Source organism: Macaca mulatta, chromosome 8, assembly GCF_049350105.2.
Source record: "Macaca mulatta isolate MMU2019108-1 chromosome 8, T2T-MMU8v2.0, whole genome shotgun sequence".
Lineage (NCBI taxonomy): Eukaryota > Metazoa > Chordata > Mammalia > Primates > Cercopithecidae > Macaca > Macaca mulatta.
Window position 1 is genome coordinate 102,452,501 of NC_133413.1, and position 22,573 is coordinate 102,475,073.

Sequence of the window (22,573 nt, forward strand, 5' to 3'; positions counted from 1 at the left end):
CGAAGTTGGGTAGTGTGCTATGCCAATAAAGCCAAAGAAAAAGTTTGACTCTTCTGAGTCAGTGAGTTTTGCATAAGTTGAAAAAAAAAATCCCAATTATCGAAGACATTCCATTTATCCTAGAGGCAAATGCTTGACCCAAACAAAATTAACTCAGATTCACTCCTAACCTACCTTATATATAAAAAAAAAAAACAAGCCCCAAATACTCAGGATTTATACCCTACAATGGATAATGTGTGTTGGTAAAAGCATGTACTTAATGAACAACAAACCAATTATAAAGTCATTGAGTAAATTAATCCTCATTTCATTTGTTTTCTTTAGTTCCTAGGGCAGGATCACAACTCAGTCTCAACTTTTTCAGTCCCTTCAATAACTCTGATGACTGACAAAATTTGGCAATTTGTGACCTAACATCATAACAATATTGCTCCACCCACTTTTTTGTGCATGTTTCCTTTTATAATACAGTACAGGAGCACCAAGTTCTAAGTTCTTCATACCCCCACACTCAAAACATCTTCACATGAAACTATGAATAAACACCAACTTCCTATCTGTAACAATAAATGTCAAGGAGCCAATTTTTAAAAATCTATCATTTTCTTTCTATGACTCATTTTCAAAAGGACAGTACTTCCAGTCCAGTGCAGTGGCTCATGCCTGTAATCCCAGCAACTTTGGGAGGCCAAGACAGGAGTGTTGCTTGAGTCCAGGAGTTTGAGACCAGCCAGAGCAACAAAGTGAGTTGATGTCACAAAAAATTTAGCCAGGTGTGGTGGTGTGTGCCTGTAGTCCCAGGGGAGGCTGGGAAGGGAGGATTGCTTACACTTGGAAGGTCAAGGCTGCAGTGAGCCTTGCTGGCACCAATGCGAATGCATTGGATGACAGAGAATGGGTATGGGTGACAGAGAAAGACCCTGTCTTAAAAAAATTACTAAAAAAAAATTTTTTAAAGGAAAAAAACAAAAAAGACAGTACTTCCTAACATTTTCTTAACTCCACCTAAACATCAGCGTAATGTGATTATGATTTAGTACCTAGGTTCAAATCTGTCACTACCAGCTGGGTGGCCTTGTATATTTTACTTAACCTCTGTAACCTCAGTTTGCCCATGTATCAAATGTATATAAAAATCACTCCCTCAAAAAAAAAAAAAAAATCACTCCCTCAAATTGTAGTTCTGAGAATTACGTAAAATGGCTTGTAAGCCAAATGTTTAAAATAGAAGTCTGCTACTCAATGAATATTCACTGCCTATTATATGTAAGACATCATTAATTAATGTCTTCCCCTATTTTCCCCTTTAGGCTTTTAGATTAAAAAAATATATATATTTTAAAAGTATTTCACACAAAAGTATGCCACTTGGGAAAAATCTACTTAAAGCTACCAAGTTTTTCTGCATTTTCAGTTATGGAACCACTGTTAATAAAGAACAGGTCAAATTTATAATGAAATTTTAAAAAAATTTTTTTGCTAAGAACAACACATTCACCATTTACTTGATACAATTATTACCTTGGATTTACTTTGTGGTTCCTTGGTCTAACTTATTTACAAGTTAAAAAGCTTATTATGCAAATTCAAGAATGAATAAAAAGGAAAAGATAAGTGACTGACAAAAGTATCTGAAGTATGCCAACACACCTCTTGTGAATATCACCTTCCTGTCTTAGAAGTTTACAAGGTGGAGCTGATAGATTGTGAGAAACATGGAAGTCTTTTGTTCTTGGAGCAGGGAGGAGAGGCAGTTAATGGTTAAAAATTAAATTGTACAATCTCTATCAAATATGGGCTATAATGATTTGAAGTATGTCTTCTGAACTAGGCTCTCACCCAACCTTCTAATTCTGAAACTCCTTTTGCAAAACACAACTGGTATGGCTTTGCCCCTGATAGGTCCATATAATAAAAATAAATAATCTATTTCAAGAAAACGGAGACTGCTGCCTATCATTCTAATTTGAGTTCGACCATAATCCTGGACAATGAAAGAACTGCATATATGACGCATAGCTTCTCCGTGACTCAGTGTGATATGGGAGACTAGCCTTCCTAAATACTTGAAAATCCTCTGCTTCTATAGAAAATCACAACACATGGAAAAGTGACTTAGGATGCAAAAAAAGATGTATGTTCTATTTTCCAGTGTGACAATGTGCAGAACATAGTGTAATATGCAAAAACCAACAGTTCTCTTCTCAAACTAGTGGTGTCGGTAATTCTACCTATAACGAAGATTCGTTTTTTTTAAACAAAAAAGAAATAGTGTTTACCAGGGGCTGGGGATAAAAGAGATGAGGAGTTACTGTTTTATGAATACAGAAGGTTTCAGTTTGAGGTGATGAAAAAGTTCCGGAGATGGACAGTGGTGGTGGCTATACAGCAACGTGAATATACATAATGCCATTAAACTGTACACTTAAAAATGGCTAAAATGATAAACTGTATGTATATTTTACTACAATAAAAAATTTCAATGTTATTCATCTTAAAAACAACACTAGATAAAAGAAGAATGTGTTGTTATAAATTCGTGTTCATCTAGGCCAATGATAAAAATCCCCTAAAGCAACAAAATTAAAATGAGCACCCAATCAGATTGAGTGACTCAACATAACAAAACCATTTTGTCATCATTGAAAGCTACTAGACATGCCAGGAGAGTATACTTACTGAAATACTGAAACACATGTGCACATACATACACATACACACACGTGTGTATATATATATAAACATAGACGTGTGTATATATAAGTATACACACATATATACACACACACACATACACACACAGACACATGTTTATGGCCAATATAACAATAAATTTGTATAACTATATCTTTATTAATCAAATAGTGAGAAAAAAAAAAAAACTCTGGTGGGGTCAATATATAATGCAGAATTTAAAAGATTGTCACTATAGCATGAATCAGACTTGCACACACTCTTCAGATGTAGAAACTATTGTAACAAAATAGCTGTGAGAACAGTGTCTACATATCTACATATCTGAGTCTCCCACTCACACTATCCCTTACACCAAGAAAACTGGGTTGGTTTCCATTTGCTTACCACTAGTCCCAGAACGAGGGTGCGAACTCTTTCTCCTATCTCGGGTGAAATGTCATTGCCAAACTGCTGCAGGGTAGTAAGGAACCTTTTCAGCTTGCTGAGCTGCCTGGCGCCACAGGCTGGGGGCAGCTGTTGATTAGCCAGAGAGGAGGAGGAAGAGGAGGAAGGCCCATTGCTGAAGCCATTGGGTGGTGAGGGGGCGCCATTCAAGGCTGTAGGAGAATGGCTCGTGCCATTAGTTACTGTCAAGAGCACAAAATCAGAAGGAAATCATAAACTTACAGAGAACATACATGAGGAAATTGCCACCAAGTTTCCTACCATTTACATCTACATAAAGGTTTTATAACTTTTTAAATGTTGGGACTTTTAAAAAATGCTTGGACTTCACATGGTTACTACATCCTCAGGTACTCTATAACTAAATGGGTCTACTCCTCATACTGAGTGATGGTATCCTGAACAGAGGCTGATAATAAATGGAGTCTGCTGCAACCCAGGGCCAGCCCTGCCTCCCATGTGCACATATGCCAACCACCTGAAATGTTTCAAAAATAGAACAGACAGCTTCGGATGTCAGCCTTTTGTCGCAGGCTTACATCAACATAACAGGACTATTCCTTTCCAAACTGCTCCCCTAGAGAAAGTGTACATTTGGTGGAGACTAAATTTATCATTGAACATTTTTAATCATGTTTTGTACACACAACTGACAGCTGTGTTTATAGGAATAGGACTTTCAAGTTTTAACCTTCCACCACCCAATTAGAAGGCTATTTTCTCCCCCTCATACTTCTTAACTACTTCTTTAGGAAAAATGCATATTTCAAGTACAAAGCCAAAATGGATATGGTGTTTAACAAGGAGTTATTTCAAGAAATCAAAAGGAGACATCTCAATTCAGCCAAGAGCATGGAGTGGTGATAATTCAGTAAATTCATTTCTGATAAAATTTGTTTGAACATCAAGATGACAATCCCTGTCACTCTGTAACCCATTAATATGTACACTAATAAGAAGTACATAAAAAGAAAGCAAAAAGTTGATAATCCATAAGAACCACAATTTAAAAATCTGCATCCTTTGCATTAAAGAAAATGTTGATTTTATCATGTTAAGTCAATTAATTTGATAAGCAGACCTTTATCAAGCCCATCTTTTTAATTTAATTTTGATATAGTTTGAAAATGTTTTAAAGATGATGTTACTGTTAAAAGTTTCATTTTGACATAATAAAATGGTTCTCTTGTCCCAAATGAGTATCATAATAACCTGTCAAGATATGCCAGCTCACCAGGACATCTCACAGGAGACATATGCCTACCCCTGTGGCTTTGGGTAACAACAAACCAAATATAAGATGACAGCGTTATAACTTGGCATTGCACAATCACCTGCTCCTTACACATTTGGAAAGGTCTTTTAAATGGCAGCACAACACTGCATAAACAGCCTGAGATGCGTATTTTGCTAATCCCTTATAGTCCCACAGATCTATTTTTGCCTTTTAGTTATTTTTCATTCATATGGATTTCATGGCACATGGTGTGCAAAATAGCTGCAACCGATAACATTTACTAGTTTCACAATTCCTTGACAACAATTTCAACTCGGATTTTGAGATTTATTAAAACAAAGTTACTAACTATCCCTAATGAAATATACAGGAAAGAATGGGAAGTTGCAATTCTGTCAGAATTTTCTGTCCTTTCCTTTAGACTGTACCAAAAGCAATACACTCCATTGAGAGAACACAGGACTTGAGCCAAGCAGGAATGGAGTAAAGTTTTAGTAAGAGTCTGACAGGTTCAAGACAAGAAAGACACAACCGGGCACAACGGCTCACACCTGTAACCCCAGCACTTTCGGAGGCCAAGGTGGGAGGATAATGAGGTCAGGAGTTCAAGACCAGCCTGACCAACCTGGTGAAATCCCATATCTACTAAAAATACAAAAATTAGCCGGGCTTGGTGGTGCATGCCTGTAATCCCAGCTACTCAGGAGGCTGAGGCAGGAGAATCGCTTGAACCTGGGAGGCAGAGGTTGCAGTCAACTGAGAGCGTGCCACTGCATTCCAGCCTGGGTGACAGAGCGAGATTCTGTCCCCTTTCAAAAAAAAAAAAAAAAAAAAAAAAAAGGGCAAGAAAGGCACTTCTCACTTCAGAAAATTTTCTGTATGATATTGTTGCATATCAATATCCCTTTTAACTCAAGGATATTATATTTTAACATTATTTGCAACCACTCTAAATAGACGAAAATGGTGTTAGAAGACCAGAAGTAACCTAGAAATAATAATAGGACATTTCCATGTTCCAAGTCATGCTGAACAAACGAAAAGAGCTCCACATTAAGATGAATTAGAAGTTATAGTGGTAACAACTGGAATTACAGATGAAATGCTGCTTCATTTGCTAAAATCATAGCAGACTACAACTTTGAAGCAATAATGAAAAGGAAGGCAAATATTGGCAGTCATACAAATTATACCTAAGCTATGATACTTCTGTGCTCAGTACCTACTCACTGGCAAACAAATGATTTTTTTTTTTGCTTCATTTCTGCATTATACATTGATGCTGAATCTTATTTTCCCTTTATTTTTTTATTTGCAGAAAAAAAAATCTAATTTAAACTTTAAAACCGAAACTCAAAAGCCTGAAATGACTACTTACATGTTGTCGGTGTGAATGAACTGGTTCTTGGAGCTCCTTGAGTAGTTGGGGGAGGTGGCATCGTTGGAGGAGTCAGCCTAGATTGCGTCTTCACATCCACAGGTGAGTCTGGCATTGTGGAGTGCTTCTCAGTACGATCTGGAGGATGCCACCAGGAACATATTATTTTACTCCTTAAGCACCTCAGTTTTTCAAGTGGGGTTTATCTTTTTTAAAAGCAAGTGAACAGAAGAAATTCAACATCTTCTATCAATAAAATACGCTTATCTACTGAAGTTTAAATCAGGATTTTATCATCCAAACCCCACTTAAGAAGGTATAGCACAGATGGCAGGACCTCATTCGTAACTAGGTTATATTATATCCTATTGTTATTTCTGGCTTTGGCAGATGCTACCTTGGTAGTGTTATATGCAGCAGCACAACTGCACTGGAAGCTGAAGCCAATGTTAGCAAGAGGTAGAAAATAGATGAGGAAGTGGGATGATAATGAACCCCTCATGACAGCTCAGAAATAACAAAAACCTGAAGTCTGTTATGCAGGTGAGATACTGGTAGGAGCCAGCTCTTTGTAATGATTTTCTGTAACACCTGCCATCCCTTTGCTATCCTTAGTTTCCTGGCCTCTTAGATGAAACAGGTTATTGTCTTCCAGACATATTTCACACTTCAATTTTTCCTGCCCTGTTTTAAAAATCACTGCTACATAAGTGAAATGTGTTATACAATGAAGTGAAGCTATTATTTACTTAGAATGTGTAAATTTATGACTTGCCATTTTAAAAGCATGAAACCAATACTCCAATTAATCATTTCAAACAGGAGTGAGAATGTAAAAGTCCCAAATGGAGAACTAAAAAGAACTAGACACTGCCAATATTGTTTTCATGAGTTTGTGGCAGATACGAAAAAATTTACTGATTACCCAATAATGGACATTCATGCTTCCGATATGCTTTCTCTTAAGTGTACTTTTCCCTTGACATTTTGAACTGTTTTTCTCAATCTAATCTACTTATCAAAGCAACAGACCTTTTGATCTGTTCAAAGCAATTTCTTAACACTTTGGTTGTAATAAACATTTAAAAGTTGAAATAATGTTGCTATCATCTTAAGGAAGATGCAATAAAAGAATAAAAATAATCATTCAAATAAGAGCATTTGCACAATGAGTTAGTCAATAGCAGTATCAGAGTCTCTATTTTTGGTTGTTTCTTTAGATCTAATTCTTTCACAAACATGTGTAGGCATGCACAAGAACACACACACACCCAAAGTGTTTCGAGGCACCTCTTGCAGTTATAGACACAAATATCTCACACTTGGGCTTTTAGAAAAGTGAAGTAACTATTAAGAAAGAACAAGCCTTTAAAAACGTTACAATAACCACAGTGAGAAATTCTCAAAACTACTTAAAGGTCAATTATTGAAAGAAAAGGAAAAACCCAAATTACTACTATCACAATTCCAAATCTACCTCATTTTTGTTCAAAGCAATTTCTTAACACTTGGGTTGCAATAAAACACAACATTTAGAAGTTGAAATAATGTTGATATCACTTTAGGGAAGATGCAATAAGAGAATGAAAATAATCATCATTCTAATAAGAGCATTTGCACAGTAAGCTATTATTATTATTATTGATGAGTTAACAGAAATATCAGGGTCTCCATTTCTGAATCTCTACCTCTGACTGAATAACAATGGATGTGCCTATAGTGAATAAAAGTGTTCTGGGTGAAAGGATCGTAGAGACACACATGAAGAGCATTTTCACCTTTGTCTATTGTTAAAAACTTGTCTTCAGATTGCTATTCCAGAGCATTTAAAAACCAGTAAGTCACTTAGTCTAGAAAAATACAGAAGTTAGGCAGGCTTAAAACTGCTTCTTCAATAGTTAAATTCATTGCACATTCTACTCACCTCAACCAACCTCAGCAACAAGGGAATAAATAGCTTCCCACTTATGTTGCAGCTGAGGGAAGAGGTACAGCAGCAAATACAAGTCTCCCTAAATAAAGGCAAATATTTCTGTCATGCCAAGGAGGGAGGGAGAAGAGGAGGCTTGCCAGCGTCGGCTGGGAGATAACAGTGGGAACTGCTGGTCCATCTGGTTTTCATTCTGCTAACACTCACACGGAACTGTTAGAGAAGGCAGTCCAGATACACAGATTTGAAGCACGTGGTTGCACAGACAGAGAAAGGAAGAGCAGGAGGGGGAGGGGAAGTGGGAGTAACAAAAAAATAAATAAAGCAATAGGAGGAAAAAGAAGACGAGGAAAAAGAACAAAACAGAGGGACAAGAGCCTGATGGGGGAGTAAGTTACCCTCAACAGCTTCCTTTACCCTCAGTGGCTACAAGCTGGACCTTAATGTGCACAGCCCCCTACCTGACTCAAGTTTATGAGTCAAGGAGCAATATCTAAACTTTAAATATATTTGAAGCCTATTTTTCTTTTTTTAATAGACTACACTAAAAAAAAAGAAATGATAAATTTGACAATAGGTTTCCTCCTCAATTTTAAGTTTGTATTTAAGATAATCTTTGTATTCCTATCTTCTTCCTTCCCAATTTTAGAAAGTTTTTGGTATATTCATAATTTTGATTTGAACACATCTGAATATTGTCTTGGTCCACATTTGTAACATGATTCCTATCCAGAACAGCAACATCATCATCCGTAGATTATTTTTTTAATTCTTGAAACGTCCACAATAACTACTGAGCCAATGCATAGAAAACACCACTACTTCTAACAGGAATATGAACATTCTAGCCAGAATATATGTATATGTGCACATATTTAGGGTTTTGACGTTAGCCAAATTTCTGCAATGGTTAGCTTCACTCTGATCAAATGGAGTTCCAGCCCAGAGGTCCTACAAACTGAGACAAAGTGGGACCATATGTAACTCATTCTGTGCTGTTCAGTGCAATCAATCCAGGATGGAGATAGATGGTGAAATAACCAGCCAGGCCTAATCCACATACACATGAACACTCTCTGGAGCACAGAGATTTAAGATAAATTCAGAAAATGTGTTTCAAGTGTGCTGAGCCCTGTTGCATTTGTTTTGGATTATTTAAAAACTTTTTTTGAAATGTATATTCTTGAAACTTTTATAGCAAACAGCACAAGCAAGCTGATTTAACCACAGAAGCATTTCACTCCATTTCAAATTAGAGGACATGCTAAAACCAATATTAAGTTATAATATTTTTTATATAATTTTTTAGGTTCATGGAAATTATAGTGTCCTGGTATGTAATTTCCATTTTTTAGTTGTAATAGGGGAATTCTGACATATAACCAAAGACTGACACAAAATGATTAAAAGTCAAAAGAAAAAAGAAAAAGAACGAACCTCCATCAGATCATGTAGCAAAGGTAAGTAAAATCAAAAAGGGCTGACTTTACTTCTACCTTAACGATTCACACTACTTCTAAAGACGATCTTCCCTCTGGGTAATGTTTCTCTCACACGGCAAATATCCAACACATATGTACCAAAGATGGTTGATGCATGGAAAAGAAATGTGGCATATATTAATACATTACCTATATGATTTCAATATCCAGTTCAGTGTCAAGGCCTTCTAGAAGTGGTATGTTTTCCATTTCCTTTTTTTTTTTTTTAATAAAAAGAAAAGGTATGGCATAATCTGCCATGGCACTTACTTTACCTTTAGTTAGTTCAAATAGCACCAGATGTGTTTCTAAGGTACAAAAAGTAGGTATTCTGCATTTTCCTTGTTTACATAGCATTCTAGAGAGGACCAGTATAAAACAACAACAACAACAACAAGGGAGTTCAAGTGTTGGTAGGTGGTACATCTTTTTCTATCAGTTTATCAGGTCAATTATTATAGAATTCTGAGAGATGTTATGGATTAGGAGGAACTTCTTGGACAATTAGTAGTTAGTCTGAGTTAGTCATATTTGAACACGTGTTGGCTCAGCTAGAAGGTATGTACTAAAGAGGATAAGCCAAAGTGAAATGAAAGTCCTGTAGCAGGAAATAAGAAAGAAGGAGGAAGCTAGAGAGGCATCAAGGTGGGTATAGAATTTTAATTTTTATTTCACTGGAAAAGACGGCAAATACAGTTCCGAAAATGATGCTATGTAGTGACTACAATGTCCGGGTGTCAGATGTTACAGGAGACTATCCATGGACCACAACAATGGTGCTGGTTGCTTCTGCCCTCCATCCAGCCTCCACCCTTCCCTGATGAGCTTTGTGATGAGCCCATTCCTGCTCAGAACCCTTCCGCAATGCCCAAGAATGAGAGTCAAATGCTAACATGCTAAGCATCATGAAATGACACAGTGGGGTATTTGGCATAACAGAAAAACTTCCTGAGTTAAGGCAGACTGGTTTCAAATCTTGACTCTTTCAACCATTAGTAGTGAGTTCTCAGGCAAGTTAGTTTTCCCAAGCCTCAGTCCCTCCTGAGAAAAATGCAAAAATGATCCTCTGTCCCTCATAGGAATGTGGTGAGATTGAATGAGATTGCACGTTTTAAACCCTAGCACTGTGCCTACTTACATTAGGTACCAACAGGTGTGAGCTTCATTCTCTTGTGCCATCGACTCCATGATCCATTCCTGACTTTTCCCTCAATCATAGGCTCTATCAATACCAGTCACGTTGGTACTCCTTGGCTTTTCTGCCTTTCTTTTTCTTGCTGTTTCCCTCATCTACAATAACCTGTCCCACCCTGCACATTCTTCACTGCTCACTGTAGATGACACATCCTCTTTCAGCTTCCCTCAACTGCACCGGGCAACAGCCATATCACATTACCTCTGCCTTTCTTTTAGCATTTATCACAGCCTTTCTGTATGATGGTCACATGTATATATGATACACCCAAACATTCCAACTAATGCAAACGGTAAGCATTCAATGGCAATATTTTTTAAAAATCCTCCTGAGGAGGATGCTTAATAAATACGTATTAATATAGTTGTGGTGATCATAGGAAGGATAGTTACATTTCTAACTATTAGAAATTCATTCCTTATATTATCGTCAGTTCAAAGATACCAAATTTCATGGTAAAAGACAAACACATACCATCAACAGTACACACAGAGAGAGGATAGAATGTAGGTAACATGGGAAGATAATGGAGACCTGAAATTTAGTTCAACTTTGCAACTAACTTATATAGAATGATGTCTCACCTCATGTCTTACCACAGGTGCTGTGATCTGAATGTTTCCCAAAATTCATGTGCTGAAACTTAATCACCAATATGATAGCATTAAGAAGTGGGGCTTTTGGGAGGCACTCAGACCATAAGGGCTCTACCATCATGGATGGGACTGGTCCCTTATAAATGCACTGGAGAGAGCTAGGGAGGCCACTTTTGCCCCTCATCTCTTCTGCCATGTGAAGCAGCATTCCAGCAACAAGCTGCCATCTTGAAAGCAGAGACTAGGCCCTTACCCAACCTGCCAGTACCTTGATTTTGCATTTCCTAGCCTCCAGAAGTATGAGAAATAATTTATCTTGTTTACACTATCCAGTCTAAGGTACCAATATAGCAGCACAAATGCACTAAGACCATAGATGTTTTATGAATAGCATTTTTGCTGAAACACAAATAGGATCTTATCTATTCTCTGATCTAAAACCTTCAGGAGAGTCCCATTGTCCACGGAATAAAATATAAGCTCTTTAGCTTAGTCCATGTTGCAGACACTGCTGAGTTCTTATTCAACAACACTTGTTGCTTTCTTCCTCGCTGCTTTCTTCCTTGCTGGAGAGCCCTGACTTTGTTTAGGTACTCATCCTCTTCCCATAATCTTTGGGGGCAAATCCTCCTTGTTGCACATTAGTCAGATTATCACAGTTTCTTTTTCAATAGCAGGCTTCAGAGGTGGGTGATGTGATTCAATTCTGGACAATGGGCCACGAAGGGAGGTCTACTGAAGAGGTTGTGAGAAAGACGTCCTCACTTTCTAAACACGGACCCAGGGAGCAAATAGTCCCTTCTTTTCTAATAGGCACTGTTGTATCTGTAAGTGATTACTTCCCTTCACTTTTTTGAATTCTACTTTTCTTATCTATAAATTACTTTTCTTATCTTCCTAAAGATCTTTTGCAAATACTAATATTCTCTGGTTTCTTTCTACATATATGGCTTACGATCATTACAAACATAAAGATGACCACCCTGAAAACATATATTTGATAACGAAGTGACCACAAATACAATTACTTTGAAAGTGGTGATTATAACTAGCCTTCTTCTGTTCACATAAATTTCCAAGTCCATAAGAATGTCTGCATATCAATTTTTCTCCCATAAACATTAAAATTAATGTCTACCTCTTCTTTTCAAATACATTTTCAATCCTCATTACTAAATCCTCATCAATGATTAAGTTATAAAATACACATTCTAAAGTCCAATTCTCCCTCTTTAGTTGTCACCAAAATAATCACTAGGATTTTCTTTCATAGAGCAGGCTCTTAAAAGAGAATCTATAGTCACTTTCTCTGGTTCTTCATCTCCCAGTCCATCTTCCATGCACTAAGAGCAGAAACCTATGAGACTGTCTGTCTAAACACTTCTCTCCCCATGCTAGAAACTGCCATTCCCTCTAATCTCATAACTACCTTGGGAACTACCATGTTCTTTCATGAACTTGTACCCAAGACACCAACAGGCCCAGACATAGCACCTAGTCCAAGATAGGCAGTATCAGTCCTTCTCCAAGATCTTTATATTTAGAGTGGAGGAAAGAAAAATAATCCCTCTCCAGGGGTAGAAAACGGCACCTTCCACGTCTAGAAAGCAGGTCTGCAATACAAAAGCCAGCAACTAACAGGCAGAAAGAAGCAAAGAGAAGTAATAAGAGATTATCATGGCAGTGGTAAATAAAGTCCCTAATTCTACTGAATACTAGGGACTTGTCACATATGTAAAATTCCTACAATTTGGGTCTTCCAAACCTTCTACAGATTCCTAGTCAATCAATTCCTTCTTTGCCTAAAACCTAGATTGAGCTGATTCTCACCTAAACCAAGAAATGCTGATAAAATAACCCTGGCATGTAAGGTGGAGTGTGGTAGCTCATGACTGTAATTCCAGCATTTTGGGAGGCTAAGGTGGGTGGATCACTTGAGTACGAGAGTTCAAGACGACCCTGGCCCAACATGGTGAAGCCCTGTCTCTACAAAAAAAAAAAAAAATACAAAAATACAAAAATTAGCCAGGCGTGGTGGCACATGCCTGTAGTCCCTCCTACGCAGGAGGCTGAGGCAGGAAAATCTCTTGAGCCTGGTAGGCAGAGGCTGCAGTGAGCCAAGATCTTGCCACTGCACTCCAGCCTGGGTAACACAGTGAAACCCCATCTCAAAAAACCAAAAACCCTGGCATGTAGCATCAAGATATCCTCCTAAACTCCACTAAATCTCTTCTCAATTGTCTCTTTATTATTAATCCAAGAAACATGTACACTACTTTGTCTGGCATCTCTGTAGCATCTGAAGCTTCCCCACTTCCTCCCTGAACCATCTGCATCCCCACAATCCCATGAGTCTAATACTCTCTTTCTCTGGCCTTCCTCGCTTCTCCTTTTCAGTCACTTAAGGGCTCCTCGTTTTCCTGATCTGTGATAACTACTGACATCTTCCCCTAAAATTCCTTCTTAGACCCTTTTCAAATTTTTAATCTATACGCTTCCTTAGTGATTTCATTTGTGTTATCATTGGACTTCAGAGACAGGACTAGAATTTGCCATCCCCTACGTAAAACTGGCCATGTTCTGCAGCTCCTGTATTGTGGGAATAAACTCAGATAATGTGTATGCATTCTTGGTCAAATGCCTGATACATGGTAAGCACTCTGGAAAGGGTGACTTTATTCACTCTGTGGCCAGTATGAGAATAACTGTAGTCGATATTCCTCCCAAATTCTAGACCCAAACCTCCAGAGGGCTACTCATTTCTAGAACCTGAATCATCTACCATCTCTTGGCTGACCTATTCAACAAGTCATTGAATGGACTCCCACCCATCTCCGATACATTCTCCAAACCACATCCAGTTATTTTTCTATGTATGCCAGTGGTGTGACCAGAGATCCTGCCTCTCTCCTCTTGTAATCTTCAAATGTCTCTTATAACCTTAAATATAAAGTCTGTGCTCCTTAACAGGACATAGAAAGACCTTTGTGACCCATCTGGCTCCTGCGACTGCTCCAAACACATCTTCATTTCTGCCATGCACCCCATCCCCACCTCTGACCTCCATACTAGACAGGTGCAGTTCTCCAAATGCCCCTGGTCACTCTGACTTTCATACTCACTGCATCCCTTTCCTTGAATACTCTTCACCCCACCACTGCCTAATTAAGTCCATCATTCCTTTAAAACTCCCTTCAGGTGTTACTTCAGCCAGAAACCTTTTGCTGACAACCTTTCTATCCCCAGCTGGCCGAGTTTGTCCCAAGTTCTCATATTAGACTGTCTAAATCCCTCTTGGCAGCACTGAGCACACAGTATTTAGACCACAATTTACTTAAGAGAAATGATGACATTTTATTTGTTTTTATAGTCCCAGCACTTAGCAGTGTCTGACACACAGTTTTAACTCAAGATGAAATTATCTGTGTATCTCTTTTTTCCTCTAATCATCCAAAAAGAATTCCAAAAGAATTTTTACATCCTGGAAAAATTAATCACTAAAGATAAATCTAGAAAAATACTACTGGATTATTCAATTCACCAGTTTTCTAACAACTCTCAGTAATCACAACATATTTTCTAAGACTTTTTAGTATATGATATCAGAAAAAAAGGTTTGTAAGGCAATTTATACACATATGATCTATAGCCTCTAAAAACTGTTTTACAATAGTAGTGTCAGTGTAGTCATACATGTACACATTCAAAACAAAGAGAAAAGCATAGTGTGAACCAAAAACATACTTTTTTCCACATTCTACAGGTTTTCTGTTGTTTTGTCTGTGGATGGTGGGATTACAGGTTATTTTTATTTTCTTCTTGTTACTTTTTTCTGTTCTATAATGGGCATATTTTATTTTTTACAAGCCAAAGAAAAGCCCCAATAAACAACTGCAGCAACAACAAAACTCTATTAGGATGAATCGCCTAAAATCAGGGTTAGGCATTGTGCCAAATGTTGGGCATGCTTTATCTCACTTTAAACCTCTCTATGAAAAGGTACTATAAATTTGCCCACTTGATAAAAAAGGAATTGAGGCCCCGAGGGATTGAAAAATTTGCCCAAGGTTTTAAGTCAGGTCTTAATCCAGACCTTCTTAAAGTTCATTATCATCTAAAACTACCGTCATTTTATTCATGGCCTGGAAAACTGGGATACGAATTGCACTCAGTACGTTAAATCTGTAGCTAGCATTACATTAAAACTGCATCTGCCAGCAGGGTGCCGTGGCTCACGCCTGTAATCTCAGCACTCTGGGAGGCCGAGGCAGGTGGATCACGAGGTCAGGAGACTGAGACCATCTTGGCCAACATAATGAAACCCTGTCTCTACGAAAAATACAAAAAAATTAGTGGGGCCTGGTGGCAGGCACCTGTAGTCCCAGCTACTCGTGAGGCTGAGACAGGAGAATGGCGAGAACCCAGGAGGCAGAGCTTGCAGTGAGCTGAGATTGCGCCACTGCACTCCGGCCTGGGCGACAGAGCGAGACTCCATCTCAAAAAAAATAAATGAATAAAATAAAAAATAAAAAAATAAAAATAAATTCCATCTTCCAATACAGTAGCCACTAGCCACATGTGACTATTTAAATTTTAATTAAGATTAAATAAAATTTAAAACTTAGTTTCTCAGTCACACTAGCTGCATATTCAAATTTACATGTGCCTGGTGGTTACTATGTTAGAAAGCTCAGTTATAAAATACTTCTGTCATCACAAAAGGACAATGCCATCCTAGAAAAATGACTCTGAAATGTTATCCTAGAAACAATAGCTCTGTGGCAGAAGTCCATGGAGGTGACAAGGCAGACCAAAGGGGTGGGGAGCAGGAGGATTGTCTGCAGCCTCATCCTAAACATCTTCCACTGCCATTCAGATCTTTCACTTGCTTTATATGCTGGGTTTCTACATCTGATGATGATGAGATAGAAAAAACTGAAGCCCAAAGATACGTAAGCTATGAGCTCTGAAGAAGTGCCGGCACAAGACATTCTCAGTTCAGGTGATCAGTACACATCAAGGTGACCATGACAGTGAGGACAAGGCCATGGGCTCAGTCCTGGGATGAGCCAGTCAGCAGCTGTTTCGGAATCAAAGATGACTGAAGCACATCCCTATGTCTTTAACGGGAGTGAACGTGGATTAAGAGGGAAGCCAGGTGAGAGAATGAGATAAATCTATGCCAATCAATCATTATTTCTGGAAAACTAATTTCAAAAAAATCTTTGGCTTATCTCCATACAGGGACAACAGGAATTCCCCTTCCCTTCCTCTACAGCCCTTATCCAGCTAGCTATGCATGGCACATTTATCTTATTTTTGAATGTGTCCCCATCCAGAATGTTGGCTTCGTGAACAGAGATTTTTCTGTTTTGTTAGCTCCATAGCATTTAGAAAAGTGTCTGAAATAGCAGGCACTGGATGGATGGACAGACGGACAGACGGATGGAATAAATGGCTGGGCGGGGGGGGGGCGGGGGAGAGGAAGGAAGGAAAGAAGGGAGGTGGGGGAGGGAGGGATGAAAGGAAGGAAGGAAGGAAGAAAGGTTAGTTTCTGCCAAAACAGCTAGAGACATATTAGTAATCCTCTCTTTTTTTTCAATTTTATCACTATTTTAATCAAGCAACTTAGCTGTTTGAAACAAATCCTTAAGACAGTTCAATAGAGCAAATGGTGGTTCTGCATAGAAAAATCATACTCATTTCATGAAGTAAGGAAAGATCAGCTGTCATAGGAATACCTGTGGATACCAGGCATTACTCGCATGTCTACGTCCTTCAGAAATGTCATCCCTCCCACAGCTGTTATCACCCTTATTCCAGTGACTCCTGCTTCTTATTCTAATCACCACTTCTTAGAGGTACCTAAGGTACCAAATGGATATCAAGCAGCAGCCTGGGATCTAACTACTTCACTTCAAATAGGGTAGTTCTGGGTTAATCTGACTTACACCCTGGTGTTCTGTTTAAGATCTCATTTAAAAATAAGGGTCCCTGTTTAACAAAGAAAAGTTTAAAGCCCCTGACACAGGCAAATAGCAAATGTCTACTTAAGGTTAACAATACTTAGAAAGGAAAACTAAGTTGCCCAAATAACGGAAGTCACTCCTCCTTATCCAAAGAGAAGAGAAAGATGCATGTTATCACAAGGGCCCCAAAATTGAACATAAGCATGTATGTTAACACTTTGTTGCCAAACTGTAGTTCATTCTGGAAGGTAAAAAAACAAACAAAAAACAAAAACAAGTCATTAGTGATCCAAACCTTTTATCATCTAAAGAACTGACAATTATTACTCTAATAACATTTGTCTTCTTTGACAGGGCTACAGAGAAGGTTCAGAGAGCTGCTACAGAAAATTGGTAGCACAGACACTCAGTAGAGTCAGTTATGATCATCCAGACAGTAGTTAGCAAATCAGGAGAGACAATCAGGAAGGTGCCCAGGGTAGGTACCTGTGGCTAAATCTTAGAAAAGCAAATAGTGGGAGTTTAAGTGAACATTTCTTGAATTTAATTGAATGTACTCTAGGGGGAAAAAAAGTACTTAGTTTAGGCTTTACATTATAGGCAATGAAAAAGCACTGAGATTTTAGGCAGCCAAATGACATGCTCATTTCTATAGTATATCTGGAGCACAGCATGAATAGGATAAAAGTGGCACCAGGGCAGGAGTACTAGACAGCAATAGTCTAGGCAAGATAGAAAACAGGCATCCAGTATGGAAATGGCTGTAAGACTAGAGAAAAGGGGAAAATTAAGGAGATATTTCAGAAGTATTGTTCAAGTTTACAGAGCTCAGTAAGAAGATGCCCTTGAATAAATAGGAACCGAGAGGTGCATGGTGATATTAAAAACCAAAGGCAAAACCCAGCAGAAAGAAGTATTCGGAAAAAGGACAGGATAAGTTCAACTTTGTCAATGATACTGTGCTGTTCATGTATAAAATATCCCAAGTAGCTACCTCTCCTACACTTGCCACTATCAAACTATTCTACCTCCGCCATGTGCCTCTCCATTTCCACTGCCACCACCAGCATACAAGTCAGCACTATCTTCCACTTGGACTTCACAACCTCTCACCCCACACTGCAATCTGTTTACATGAAACAACAGATGAAAACTTCTCACAAAATCAAATGTTTCACTCATTTTTTTAAAAAAAGGCATTCATTCAAAAATATTTATTGAGCTATATAAAATGTGCCAGGTACTGTTAGACATCATGGACAGGTCAGTGAACAAAAATTTGTAAAAATCACTACACTCAAGAACTTTACATTCTAATGATCCGATCAAGTCATTCCCCTATATTTGAAGTGTTTCCATGGTTTACCATAACTCTTAGTATAAAATCCAAAACCCTTCAAATGACCAACAACCTAGATAGATTTAGTCTGGGCCTCTCTTATCTCATTTCATGCCTCATTGGTTTAATCAGCTGCAAACTTCATCTCACCTCAGGGCCTTTCCCTCTCTCTGGAAAATCCACCTCAGCTCAAATTCACTTACTCAAGGAAGACATCCTTGACCTCTCCCCTATCCTACCCACTGTATTATAAGCAATATTGTACTATCTAATCTGTCTTTATAGAGCTTACCACAACTGTTATATATAATTGTGTAATTATTTGTCTAACACCACCTGTCAGAGAGTAGTGTCCCGTAAGGAAATGGGGGCATATCAATTCATATCATATCAACTCAGTCCTAGAACTTACCACATTGCCAAGTACTTAGTATGAGTAAATAGTGGATATACAAGAAATTTTCTATTTAAAAATAAAGATTTGAAGGTATAGGTAGAGCAAAACAATTGGACTCCTTATTCTCTTTAGAAGGGATTCCAAAGTTTCTTCAGTGATAGAATAAAATAACAACTGATGATAATAATGAAATCACTTTCTCATATTTCAACCTCATTCCCACTGCAATGGGGCTTCTATCAGCACTGTTCCACCTAAACCACCCCAGCAAAAAGACCAACTCTTTTGTGGTTAACCCAAAAGATACCTTTCAGTCTTTATCTTACCTGTCCTCTGGGTGCCCTTTGATCTGTTTAGCCACTTCTCATTCTTCTTCTACAGTGGCATCCTTCTCCTAGCTATCTCTAGGAGTTCCAAGGAATTCTCTTGGACCCTGGCCCTTCCTCACCTCCTCATCTTCTGAACTGGCTTCAACCCATCTGGCATCTGACACAGGCTTTTGCATCTCATGCAACAAATTCTGCCAGGTGTCCATACTTTCCTGAGGGCCAAGGAAGGATACTTTCCTGAGGGCCAGACTAAGTGGTCTCACTGCTTTCTTACAACTCTAGTTGGATATCCCATTGATAGTTATATGTGGAACCAAACCTAACATAGTCCTTCAGAAATGTGTGCCTCCTCCTGTATTTCAATCTCTGGGCATAGCATTATTTTCCACTGAGCTAACCAAGCCAAAATACCACAGTCATCCTAAGACTTCTCTCTGGCTATAGTCCATCCCAATGTCCTGTCAACTCCACTTCTAAATAACCTTTGCGATCCACCCCCAGTTCACCTCTGACCTGGCCTTTAGAACCTACGCAGCCTCTGACTGTTTTCTCTCCCTCCAGTCCATCTCTGCTCAAATCCTCTCTTCATTACTTCCAGTGCAATAATTCTAAAATGTGAACCTGCCAAACTTTACTTATAATCCTTCACAATTATAAAAATTGGTCGAGATACAGGATGATGGTCCTTATCTTTTCAATGCTGTATCTCTGGTGTCTAAATATAAGCATCTTGCACATAGTAGGTCCCTAGTTTTTTGTGCCAAACCATCTAAAAAAGTTAACATTGTCAGGTGTCCATTCAACTGCTCTTCTATATGTACTCAAATCATTACAAACAAAATACCAATAGAATTTTTTTCTAGAATTTTACAAATATTTTAAATGTTAATCTGAAATTAAAATGAAAATAACCAGGAAAAACTTTGAAAATAAAGTGTGACAAGATTTAGCCTAATGTATGTATGTATGCATGTGTGTTTATTTGAGAGAGGGTCTTGCTCTATTGCTTGGGTGGGAGTACAGTGGTGTGAACACAGCTCACGGCAGCCTTGACCTCATGGGCTCTAGCGATCCTCCTTTATTAGCCTCTGGACTAGCTGGGACTACAGGTGCATATCACCATACTAGACTAATTTAAATTTTTTTTTGTAGAGGTTTAGTTTCACTATGTTGCCCAGGCTGCTCTCGAACTCCTGGCCTCGAGCAATCCTCCTGCCTTGGCCTTCCAAAATGTTGGGATTACAGGTATAAACCAATGCCCAGCAGCCTAACGTTTATTTAAAGCATGGCAAGGCCGGGCGTGGTGGCTCACTCCTGTAATCCCAACACTTTGGGAGGCTGAGGCAGGCGGGTAACTTGAGCCCAGGAGTTTGAGAACAGCCTGAGCAACATGTCGAAACCCCCTCTCTAAGAAAACTACAAAATAATTAGCCAGGCACGGGGCTCACACCTGCAATCCCAGCTACTTGGGAGGCTGAGGCACAAGAATCTTTTGAACTTGGGAGCAGAAGTTGCAGTGAGCCAAGACTGCACCACTGCACTCCAGCCTGGGCAGCAGAGTGAGACTCCTGTCTCAAAAACAAACAAACAAAAAGACAAAACTGCAATGATTTCAACAGTGTGCTGCTAGTACACGAATAGATAGCCAATATAGCAGAATGAAAAAAAAATACTAACTTCAGAAATGGATATACGTTTAAGAATTTAGTATACGGTAATTTCTCACAGTAGTGAGAAAAAGACAAACTAATTCAATAATTCAGTAATTCCCAAGCAACTACCAATTTGTAAAAATAAACCCATCTCATATCATATATTCAAATTCACTCATTTCATATGAAAACTGCAATAAAAAATTAAACATGTAAGTGCATATTTACTTAATCATAGAATGAGAAAAGAGATAATAACCATTATGAGCCAAGACCAATAATGGCACTTATTAATAAACATGAATACAGAAAAATGTACCATAAATAAAGTAAAAGGCAAGTAACAAATGAAGAAAATATGTTTGGTATACGGCAACAATGGTTTGATAGCCTTAATATAGAAATAGTTCCATCAGGCCAGATGCAGTGGCTCAATTCTGTAAACGCAGTGCTCTGGACAGCCAAGGAGGGAAGATCACTTGAGCCCAGGAGTTCAAGGCTCCAGTGAGCTATGATCACGCCACTGCCTCCAGCCTGGGTGACAGAGTGAGGCCCTGCCTCTAAAAAATGAAATAGTTCCATCAAGTCAATAATTAAAAGTTCAACAGCCCAACAGAACAAAAATTGTAAAAGAATACAAATAGAACATGTACAAAATAGATATTAATGACCCATATCCCTATGGGAGGGGAAAGTTTAACCTCTCTAGTGTTTTTTAAAATTAGGATCATTTTTTTAATCCAACAAAATGATAGTTTTTTAATTATAATATGGTATTAGAGTACAAATTTGCACTTTAATTAATATACTTTTCTAAAATAATAATTTTCCTGTAGGACAATTAGGCAATATGTATCAATTGCCTCTAAATTATACGTATCCTTTAATACACCAATTCCACTCTTTGGAAATTATTCCAGATAAATAATATCAAGGGTACAAAGAAATTCATAACGAGGAAACTGGAAACAGCCTAACTATTCAACAATAGGCATTTGGCAATTCAAATTCTAATACATCCATAGTGGAATATAATGATGTGTATATTTACTTGGAAAGATCTTTAAAATATACTACTACTACTACTACATGGGGGGAAGTTACAAAGCAGTATGTTTTATAAGATCCCGTTTTTTAAGAAAACGATTTTAAGACAATTAGAAGGATGTGTATGTGTTTGTAAAAAGACCAGAGGGTGAGTAAAACAATGCTCTCTATTAGAATACTGAGTAACTATTTCTTAAGTTCATGATTCACAATGGGGCAGAACTTTCAGATACATTGTCAGGCCGGGCACAGTGGCTCATGCCTGTAATCCCAGCACTTTGGGACGCTGAGGCGGGCTGATCACTTGAGCCCAGGAGTTCAAGACCAGCCTGGCCAACATGGCAAAACCCTGTCTCAGCCTCCTAAGTAGCTGGGACTACAGGTGTGAGCCACCATGCCCAGCTAAATACAAAAATTAAAATTTTTTGGCTGGGTGCGGAGGCTCACGCCTGTAATCACAGCACTTTGGGAGGCTGAAGCAGAAGGATCATGAGGTCAGGAGTTCAAGACCAGCCTGGCCAATATGGTGAAACTCTGTCTCTACTAAAAGTAAAAGAATTAGCCGGGCGTGGTGGCGTGCACCTGTAGTCCCAGCAACTCGGTAGGCTGAGGCAGAAGAATCGTTTGAACCCAGGAGGCGAAGTTGCAGTGAGCTGAGATCATGCCACTGTACTCCAGCCTGGGCAACAGAGCGAGACTCCATCTCAAAAAAAAAAAAAATTTTTAATTTGGAACTCTACCAAGGCTATTCAGCTTTGGATTGAAGGGATAAAAAGCAGGATTCAAGACAACCAAAAGGGAAGAGAAGGGGTTCAAGAGGCAGAGTTATCTATAGGGGTTAGAGCACATGAAAGTCTGTGAACACACACGAGTAGAAAA

General features: G+C 38.5%; 1 protein-coding gene across 1 annotated transcript in view; it reads right to left on the bottom strand.

The window, feature by feature from the left end:
• Positions 1 to 22,573, bottom strand: part of RUNX1T1 (RUNX1 partner transcriptional co-repressor 1) — a 143,221-nt gene that overhangs the window by 56,825 nt on the left and 63,823 nt on the right. The window contains 2 exon segments of the mRNA XM_015145689.3: positions 3,085 to 3,326; positions 5,760 to 5,897. Coding sequence (XP_015001175.2) covers positions 3,085 to 3,326; positions 5,760 to 5,897 — 380 coding nt within the window.